The sequence below is a fragment of the Spinacia oleracea genome, chromosome 3 (genome assembly GCF_020520425.1).
Source record: "Spinacia oleracea cultivar Varoflay chromosome 3, BTI_SOV_V1, whole genome shotgun sequence".
Lineage (NCBI taxonomy): Eukaryota > Viridiplantae > Streptophyta > Magnoliopsida > Caryophyllales > Amaranthaceae > Spinacia > Spinacia oleracea.
The window spans coordinates 140,946,391-140,956,511 of NC_079489.1; the positions used below are offsets into that span (position 1 = coordinate 140,946,391).

Sequence of the window (10,121 nt, forward strand, 5' to 3'; positions counted from 1 at the left end):
ATTGCGTACGTATAATTAAATAAACGCAATTTGCAATTAATTAACAATTACGAAAATTAATCACCCCTTTTAATTCTTGCAAATTTGTAATATTTAACCATGTTCATGCAATTTTAGATTATGAAAATAATAAGAGGCTCGTGATACCACTGTTAGGTTATGATACATATGACAATTCATAAATCATGCGGAAAAACCATAAAGCCAGGAAAACATATTATTTACACATAATCATTTAGCATAGTTTAGATGCATACTCTTTGTTGCGTGCCCTCCCTAGCTGCGCCCGAACCGAACAAGAACAAGTCTTTAGGACTCCAAGTGTCGTCCCTCCGTAGATAGTCCACAGCACGTCCGGATCCGCCTTAAGATTGACCAACTAGAATCGCCCTTAAGGTATTTAGAATTTTCGGCACTTTATAGGCAATTGTTTGACTGAATTTTGCTCTCAAAAACTCACTTTGAATACTTGAATGCTCTCTGTAAATATGTGACCCTAGGCACCTATTTATAGAGTTATGGAAAAGGATTTGGAATCCTATTAGGATACTAATTTATTTAATTATAATCCTACTAGGAATCTAATTAAATAAACTAAATCTTTTAGTATTAGATTTAATCATATGACAAATCCCGGTAGCTTTAGGATTCGAGTAGCACACAAACACACACGCACGCACAGCAGCCCACGAGGGGCGCCATGCGCGCGCGCGCAGCCCGCGAGCTCGCAGCCCACTGCCGCAAGCCCACACGCTGCCGTAGCCTTGGCGCGCGCTGGGCCTGCCTTGCGGTGGGCCTGGCGCAGCCTTGGCTGGTGCGTTTGTGGCGCGCTGGCTTGCTGGGCGATGGCCCGGCTTCGTGCTGGGCCTTCGACTGGCAGGCCTCGTCCGATGCTAATTCGTACGATACGCTTCCGATTAATTTTCCGATTCCGGAATTCATTTCCGATACGAACAATATTCAATATTTCCGATTACGGAATCAATTTCCGTTTCGAACAAATATTTAATATTTCCGTTTCCGGAATTATTTTCCGATTCCGATAATATTTCCGATTCTGACAATATTTCCGTTTCCGGCAATATTTCCGATTCCGGCAATATTTCCATTTCCGATAATATTTTCCGATACGTACCATGTTTCCGTTTCCGGCAACATCTACGACTTGGATAATATTTATATTTCCGATACGATCCATATTTCCGTTTCCGGCAATATCATCGTTTCTGGAGTATTCATTTCTTGCCTGTGACGATCTCAGCTCCCACTGAAACCAAGATCCGTCGATTCCGAATATCCATAGATGGAGTATTTAATGCCATTAAATACTTGATCCGTTTACGTACTATTTGTGTGACCCTACGGGTTCAGTCAAGAGTAAGCTGTGGATTAATATCATTAATTCCACTTGAACTGAAGCGGCCTCTAGCTAGGCATTCAGCTCACTTGATCTCACTGAATTATTAACTTGTTAATTAATACTGAACCGCATTTATTAGACTTAACATTGAATGCATACTTGGACCAAGGGCATTATTTCCTTCACATGTTGCGGATTGTTTATAATAGTTTTGACAGCGGTATAAAAGAATGTGTGTTAACCAGCCTTGCGGATTTTAAATTGACATGTCACATATCATTTCTTTTTGTCCCTGCTATTAAGAGCAAGTAAAGTTGGGTGAAATATCTCCATCACACACTCATTTATGATTTTATGAATAGTACGTATAACTTATAAGTAGTTGGTGATGGTGAATAATGTCAATTATGTGTTCGAATTATTGCACTATTATATGATCACTTTTCCATTTTATCATATTTGCCTTGCAAGTAAGGAGATTCATAGACAAAATAAGAAAAGGGTATCTCCATTAATAATGACTATACATACATCTTTTTAGTACCCCCTCCTAAAAATAAAGAGACCAAAATTTCCGAAACTATACGGAAGTCCAAAATTATCCAGCTCACATCAACTTTTTTCTCTGGTAACTACAACTAAAATATGTACCCGAAAAAGAAAAAAAAAAAAAAAAAAAGGAAAAATCAAAATTTTATTGGACGGTTTCTATTTTTATCATCAATGGCGTTTGAACATCTTCATCACTCTCTTTGTTTAAGGATTGTGCTTCAAGATCATCATTTTCCATCACCGTTTTCTTAGCATCATCATCACCATCATTTTCTTTAATAAAACTGGCACCACCAGTGAGTTCTTTGGCCCGTTGGGCTTCAGAGGCCCAATCAGTCCTTACCAACATGATTGCCATAAAAAGTGAGCACGCTACCTGGGCTCCAAGCAGGCCAATCCACAGGCCCAAAAGGCCCATCTTCATGAAAAAACTCAACCCAATAGCAATAGGAAGCCCAACACCATAAAACGACCCCAAATTAATATTAGCTCCAAGCTTAGGCCTAGCACTACCCCGGAGCACACCACACATGGTGGTTTGTGGACAGTTCCCAAGCTCACACAGCCCCAAAATCGGCATCGCGGCGGCCGTAAGCGCAATCACCGCCTCATCGGACGTAAAAGCCCGACCCCAAATATTCCTCGTCGTCACGGAAAACGCCAAGGCAAGGACACTCGTAAAAATAGCACAACACAATGATATACTAGACGAAGTCCTCGCCTTGTTAGGCTGTCCTGCTCCAAGCTCATTTCCTACTCTGGTCGACACTGCGAGGCTAAGCGATGACGGGAAAATGTAGATAAGCGATGTGGCTTGTATTAGCAACCCCATACTGGCAACAGCATCCGCGGCATTAGGGAGTAATCCAGACATGACAATCATAAGCTCATACCACCACCACTCCAAACATACAGAGATACAATTTGGTATAGCTAAAGAAAGGATAGTGGACCAACCATGGAAGCATTCAAACGACCAACTTTGCCATGTCTTTTTATGAATCCCTTTGATCATTATATAAACCACCATTACAAGGAGTATATTGAGGTCCATGATTGCTGTAGCAATGGCAATGCCTCGAATACCGAGTCCTAGGTAGGTGACCATGATGTAGTTGACAGGGAAGTGAAATGACAAAGCTACCCCTGCACTAACCACAAGGGGTCGGGTCACGTTTTGTGAGCGAAGGTATATTTTAAGTGGGTTGATTAACGCCATGAAGAAAAGGTCAGGTAGGCAGTAAGTAAGGTAAGTTGATGCTACAGAGCAAATTGCAGGGTCTTGACCGAGGAAGACGAGGATTGGATTAAGGTTTAGCCAAAGGAACGAGATTGGGATACAACAAAGGGATAAGATTATAATGGTGCGTTGAAGTGTGTGGCCCATTAGAGCCCATTGTTTAGCCCCATGGGCTTGAGAGGAGATAGCGTCCATACCCATGGCTAGCCCGGCTAAGAGGGAGTAGCCCGTTATGTTTGCAAACCCGATTGCGAGTGACCCGCCCGCTAAAGCCTCCTTCCCTAGGTGACCCATGAATGCCATTGAAATAGCTGATTTGCCGTAGGTTAGTAGGCTGCTTAGGATCAATGGGAATGCTATGCTGTAGAGTTGTCTCACCTCGTTTACCACCTGATCACACCCAACATAAAAATTACAGTAAGATTTTATGCAAAAATGTATTGTAATTTAAACAAGAAGTAGAAAAGTATGATCGACTAATTAATTACCTCGGAGATTCGGAGGCGAGTTTGGGGGGAGTTGTGGTCAGGAAGAAGAGGAGCTTGAGAGGTGTTGTGTTTATGGTGTTCCATAGGTAGACAATGGTTTGGAGTGATGGTTTCCAGGGTGCTTAATTAAATTAGAGTTTCCTCAAAAGGGAACAAGTACTATAAGCTAGCACCAATTTGGAGAATTTGAACTTAATGACTAGTAGTAATAGAAAGCGACCTTGCTTTAGTATTTTATATAACAATAAGCTAATTCTTTCTCTTAAATAAAATAAAGACTTTTTTCAAATTCTAATGTAATGGTTAATTCGTTGTGGTGATAATAATAATGTCCAATCTTTTTTATCCCTGTCTTGAGAAGAAAGAAAGTTATAAAAAATAAAATAAAAATCTCACACTTTTAATTACACTCTGAATCGTGTACGTTCTTTAGTTCACCCCCTTTTCGAGCCCTCTTACACACACTGTTGTTGGTTACAAAATTTCACCCTCGATCTACTCGTGATCGATCTCGAGTGGAGAGTGTAAGAAGGATAGTTATATGTGGTAGAGAGGAAAGGGGGGGGAAAGAAAGGACTAGTGTAGGTATGATTAGAGGAGAGAAGTGACAATATGAAAATTGGAACACTATACAACCCTACAAAACTTCTCTAATTTCATGTCACTATATATAGTATTATAGTACTGATCATGGGACTGGTGTTTGGCATTTTAAGAAAGGGACATTTTTGAAAGGCACTCCCCTAAAAACATTTTTCTCCTGTACTGGTATTTGAAATTCTCTTTGTAAATTTAATAATTAAAAAATAAAATTATTAAAATGGTAGGACGAGTCTTTAATACGGAGTAAGTTACATGGGGAGAGTGATTTTTGACCCGACATCTTCAATTTAGTGGGTCATAACAACTTAATTTTCTAATAGGGTGATTAACTGATTAGAGGGCTTTTCTTGTGTTACCTTTCTATTTGATGAACCATTCTTTGTTATAAGAAGATTGGAACTTAAATGATGATTATGTGACACTTAACTTAATTCAAAGTGAACCTTCAGATTATGGGTTGTTTGGTAACTAGTTTTTCAGCTTTTGGTTTTCTCATTTGTCAAACAACCAATAATATATAGGGTGATGATAAAGGTCGCAAGTTGTGACAACATTTAGTTGTCGCAATCTTACGTGTCGGAGTTTAATTGGTACATATAAGCGCCACTGCTATATATATATATATATATAGTCGTTTGATAAATGACTTTTTTTTCCTACGACTTTTCATTTTAATGTCGTTATTGGCTTTTCATTTTGCTAATTATGTAGTACATTTCAATATCTCATTAGTCATTACTCTTATCTATAATAAGATTTACCAATGTACTTAAAGGTTATTTTGTACGAAACAACAAGTAGTCAACAATCATCTTTATCAAACCCATTTTTAAAAACTCTACCGTCAAACAACCAACATAAAATGTCTATTTGAACAATCGGTCAATCAAGCCAAGTGAAACAGGCATCAGCCAATTACCAAATGATCCTTATATGTTCAAGGAAGATATGGATAAGGGTAGTATGAGCCTATGAGGAAGTTGCATGTGATAAGCATGTTAGGGAATTAAGGGTAATGTGAGAGTATGTACACTGTATGTGTTCGAAGCAAGTCCTAGGAAAATCGTCAAGGGAGACATGAATTGACTCGCGGGACGCTGAGTAGAAACGTTGTACAACGTACACCAATGCAAGAGGATGTAACATCATAACATGGTACTGGTATATTATTGCTCAAACGTACCTATGGCTTAAATAGTAGAAATCATATCGGAACCAAGATTTGATGAATCCATTCCTAGGTTTGTATCCATGGTTAATTGGAGATTGGATCACATTAGATGGTTTTAATTTGATAGTGTGAAGATCATATTCTTGGCGATCAATACTGCTCTATTCACTTCAGCGAGTCTTGTCTGATTTGATTTGATTTGATTTGATTTGATTTTTCTTTGGATTTTGTATGGTCTTTGTGTGATCTGAATGTTTTCTATGATTTTTTTTTCCTGCTCTGTTTTCATCTGATTTTTCAGTTCTTGTCTGGTCTGAAATTTTCTTATCTGATTTGGTCTAAAATATGATTTCAACAAAAATAAGTATTCCCTCCGTCCCTTAATACTCGCACCGCTTTCATTTTCGGGTCTTCCATTAATTTTTGCACCGCTTCTATAAATGAATTTTTTTAGCAATATTATATTATTTCTGACACTTACCTCTTAACCCACCTACACCCCTACTCCCTACACAAAATCATTTAAAAATCCACACCCCTCACTCATCACTCCCCACCCCTTACACATTTCTCACTAACTATATTAAAAAAATACCTCACTATCAACTAACACTTATTAAATTAATAAGTCAATTCAAATTCTTTAAACTCCGCACCGGTCAAATCGGTGCGACTATTAAGGGACGAGGGAAGTAATAAACAATAAGAATAAAGATAAGAGAACATAGTCGCCTGCTCCTACATTTCTTCTCGTGTTTCGATTCCAGAATGTTTTACGTATGTCTTGCATTTCAATGCGGAGTATTTTCATAACGATCGATGAAGTCATGCGAGGAAGTCAAAATCGCAAGCTGTTATGTTTTTGTAAAAACGTAACAGCAAAAATAAAATGAAATGGTACATGTTTTAATCTAAATGGTACTCTATTTTAATGAAATGTTACTCTTTTTAACGAAATGATACATGTTTTTTTCGAAATGGTACTCTGTTTAACGAAATAGTACTTTTTTTAATGAAATGGTACTCTTTTTTTTAATGAAATTGTACATGTTTGACGATGTGAGGTGTTTGCTCACACATCACAACATGCCGTCTCACCGAGCTCGAAGTAATGCCGGTGCTACATTACTGTATAAAGTCTCTGAGATTATTTTACTGGTGCTACAGCCTACATCTACTCCATTCCATTACAGAGTACAAAGATTAATTTACCATGAACTCTAAATCAACTAAACTTTAATTAGAAATTTGGAACTACTAATTGGAATTCTCAAAGTTTGGAACATCCATATACTGAACTTTGGAATTATTAATTGGAACTTCCACATATGGGTAATAATTAAAGAGTAGAATTTGCGTATAAGTATAAAATTTAGCTACTTCTGGACGTTCTTGTTTCGCTAATAAAATCAGTACGGAGTATGCATCTAATAAGCTAAGGTAGAGTTGTCGCGTGACTCACGAATCACAAATTCATGAACAATTGATCATCTAGGCCTTATATGCATAAGATGTACAATAAATTATAACTTTTACCTATTTTTCTTTTGTAACTTTTAATACTCTATATATTTTGATTAGTGATTTTAAGAACTGATTTTTTTTTAAATGAAAAATTTTATCACTAAAAATAGATAATTTTATCTATATAAGGGTAACTTTTAAACATTTTAGGTTAACTTTTACTCCGATGTACAATATTCATTATACACCACTTGTAAATAAGAATTTGTGCGGCTCAATCACTTAAACTACAATTAAGTACTCCAGGTTTAAGTTGCGTATAAACAGGGCCGAATTCAAAAATTCGATAGGACAGAGCGAAAGTGCATACTCTATTTCATTGCATCTTGTATTTCATAAAAATTTGGGTAAATTATGACTGAACTTAATTTAGCTATTCTATTTGCAGAACCAAGAACAAAAGATGCGAAAACGCACTTTGTTAATTAAAACCTATCACCAAACAGTTCTGTCTTAGTTGGCTATTCTATTTTGCAGAACCAAGAACAAAAGAGGAAAAAACACAAAAAACGTTTCTTTATAAGGAGACGAGCTCAACAAGACAATACATGTCTCACGAAGTCACGAGAAAATAATATATATCTCTGTTTATGTACATTTTTCTATTTCAATTAGAGAGTAAATTAAGGATAATATTATACTAGCAATTAAGGGACATGCATGAAGAAGTTTTCCATCGCTGTCGCTTATCACAGAATTATTCTATCATATTTCATACGTAGTAAGTTATTATATGTTATACGCAAATTTAGAAGGATTTATAAATTATTACGAGTTGGATGAGGGTTATGATCGATACAGAAATATGTTAAGGTTTGGTAAATGTGTTACTAAATACTACGTAAGTAGTACAATACAAGAACAAAAATTTGATCGTGCCTTCTCATTAGGGTGATAATTTAGTCCAAACTCGAATTCCGTCCAATACAATAATTAGAAGAAGGAAAATAAAGTTGATTCATAATTTAAGAGAAATGAAAATATGAATGCTAACCAAAACAAAATCCAAGTATAAGTAAAATTCGACCAAATATGAATGGTAAGGGAAGAAAGAACATATTTAGCTGTTGAAAATCATGTAAATGTATATTGTCTTTCTTGCGTTTCTTCTTTTATGATTCAATTCCAACTTATTCAAAACAAAAGATGATCCGTATAGGAGTCTTAATCTAAAATTAATCAAAGAATCCAAAATTCAATTTTGATTTTTTTTTTTTTTTTTATTAGGCAAGAAGAATAGACTCTACTAAATTAGAACATATTAGATGCATCTGGGTATCAATGCACCCCTTATAGTTTCTCCTTATATGTGAGGAGGAAATGTGAGAAGGAATAATGAAGGATTATCCATATGCAATAAAATACCCTTAGATGCACGGAAAACAAAATAATTTTCATTTGGTCAATGCATTTTTACGTTTGAGTCAGATCCAGACATTTTGCAGCTAATCAAGATGAGACTTGACCATGTAACCTTCATGTCACAATAGTTTCCTACCAACTCCGCTTCTCCAATTTTGAAATTACACAAACTCAAATAAAAGGTGATCGATCAAATGCAAACTTTAATAGATAATGATCTCTTTTCGAACCTAAAAGTAAAAAAGGCGACTCAATTTCCACTACTTCCCTAGTTCCTTTAGTTCTTTAGTTTATGTTGCTGCAACAGCAACAGCGGCAGCAGCAGCAACAACAACAAAAAAGCGCAGTGCATGAGAAAAGATTGATGTTTAATTACAAATTAGTTAGTACCTCGAGCGATATCCCGGATAGTATAAAAATAGATCAATCAAATTATTATATAATTCGTTATTTGTGAGAATACAATGTATCTTGCTTTGAATATGCTTTAATAAACTTTATCATATAAGGATTAGTAACTCGTAAAATTAGTGTGCAAGACTATTAAGAAATGATTTAGATCACTTTCTAATTATATTGATTTAATATAATTTTGAACGTGTAAGAAACAATAAAATGAGTTGTGGCATAGTGGTTTAAATGTGTCATTAACAAATGAGAGGTCACAAGTACGAGATGATATTCTTGTCTTGAAGTTTTAATAATAGTATAGATAGATGTACTACTCTTGCTGCGTACATGTAAGGAGAATATCTATACGGTTGCATATTTGAATTTTCCAAAGCTAAAAATACACAATTAGATAAAATACCTTAAAAAACACCTAAACAAAATAGACTACTAAAAGTTAAAACAACCACCACAAAGGAGACATCCACGGAAACACAAACGACGTGCATGCCAGCATGCACTTAGACAAGTCAGCGTACAGAAAATTATTATTATAGCCACGTACATGTATACAAATACAAGTCAGCTAGCGAAAATATATTATTTTAACAAAGGTACTCCGTAAATCCGTAATAATAAACTCAGGATAACACACGTAAAGTCGTAAACATTACTACAACTACTACTCCGTACTACTCCGTTTGACATTTTCATGTATACCCCATATTTATAGTTTTGTTTAGTCCTACTATACTACGTCCAATCCCAACCATAATTCGACGACCATTCTCTTTTAAATAGTACGGAGTATTGTTTTACGGCTTCTGTATAAGTATTAAGAAAAATACATTTTTTGTACATAAAAAAACGTAAAGGATAAGTATGTAGAGTACGATTTGTTAACCAGGGAGTGCCTAAAATGAGACAAAACTATGAAAAATACAAAGGTGAGCATTGGGCAAGGGTAACACTTTCACAATTTTCCATACCTTACCCTTACTTTTACCCAACTCCGGCCGTTAGAAATTTTCATCCGACTTAAGATTACATAAAACAATACGAAGTACACTTCACAAGGGAAGAGATCATAAATAAGGACTAAAGAAAGCAGTGACGGAACCAGGATTTTTTTTTTATATATAAGAAGGGCCAAGGGAAATTATTATTTTAAAAAAAAAGCACAGCTAGGTTTGAATCAGTGTCGATTGACCAACTAAGCCAATGTCTTCTTTGTACTCTTACTGTAGTAAACATATTTAACAAATATTTGGCTGATGCCTGATGGGGAGGCCATGGCCCCCTAATTCCACCCCTAAAAGAAAGCCCATCAAGGCACCAACAAAGCACACATTGGCACAATAAGGTTACATTCTAAAGTCAATTGACATCAGGAGAAGTAGTCTCATTATACTCCATACATAACACAACTAT

The 10,121-nt window shown here is 36.0% G+C and overlaps 1 protein-coding gene across 1 annotated transcript; it reads right to left on the reverse strand.

Annotated features, from left to right (window-relative positions):
* Positions 1 to 1,852: 1,852 nt before the first annotated feature.
* Positions 1,853 to 4,291, reverse strand: LOC110793414 (protein DETOXIFICATION 49). Its single transcript, XM_021998287.2, has 2 exons — positions 3,641 to 4,291; positions 1,853 to 3,542 (listed from the first exon to the last, which is right to left on the reverse strand). Exons 1-2 carry the CDS (start codon positions 3,722 to 3,724, stop codon positions 2,055 to 2,057), a joined length of 1,572 nt encoding a protein of 523 aa, XP_021853979.2. The 5' UTR covers positions 3,725 to 4,291; the 3' UTR covers positions 1,853 to 2,054.
* Positions 4,292 to 10,121: the final 5,830 nt, after the last annotated feature.

Coding starts and splice junctions, on each gene's coding strand:
- LOC110793414 (XM_021998287.2), bottom strand. CDS start 3,724: ATGGAACACCATAAACACAACACCTCTCAAGCTCCTCTTCTTCCTGAC. Junction 3,543..3,640: donor CTCGCCTCCGAATCTCCGAG/GTAATTAATTAG, acceptor GGGTGTGATCAG/GTGGTAAACGAGGTGAGACA.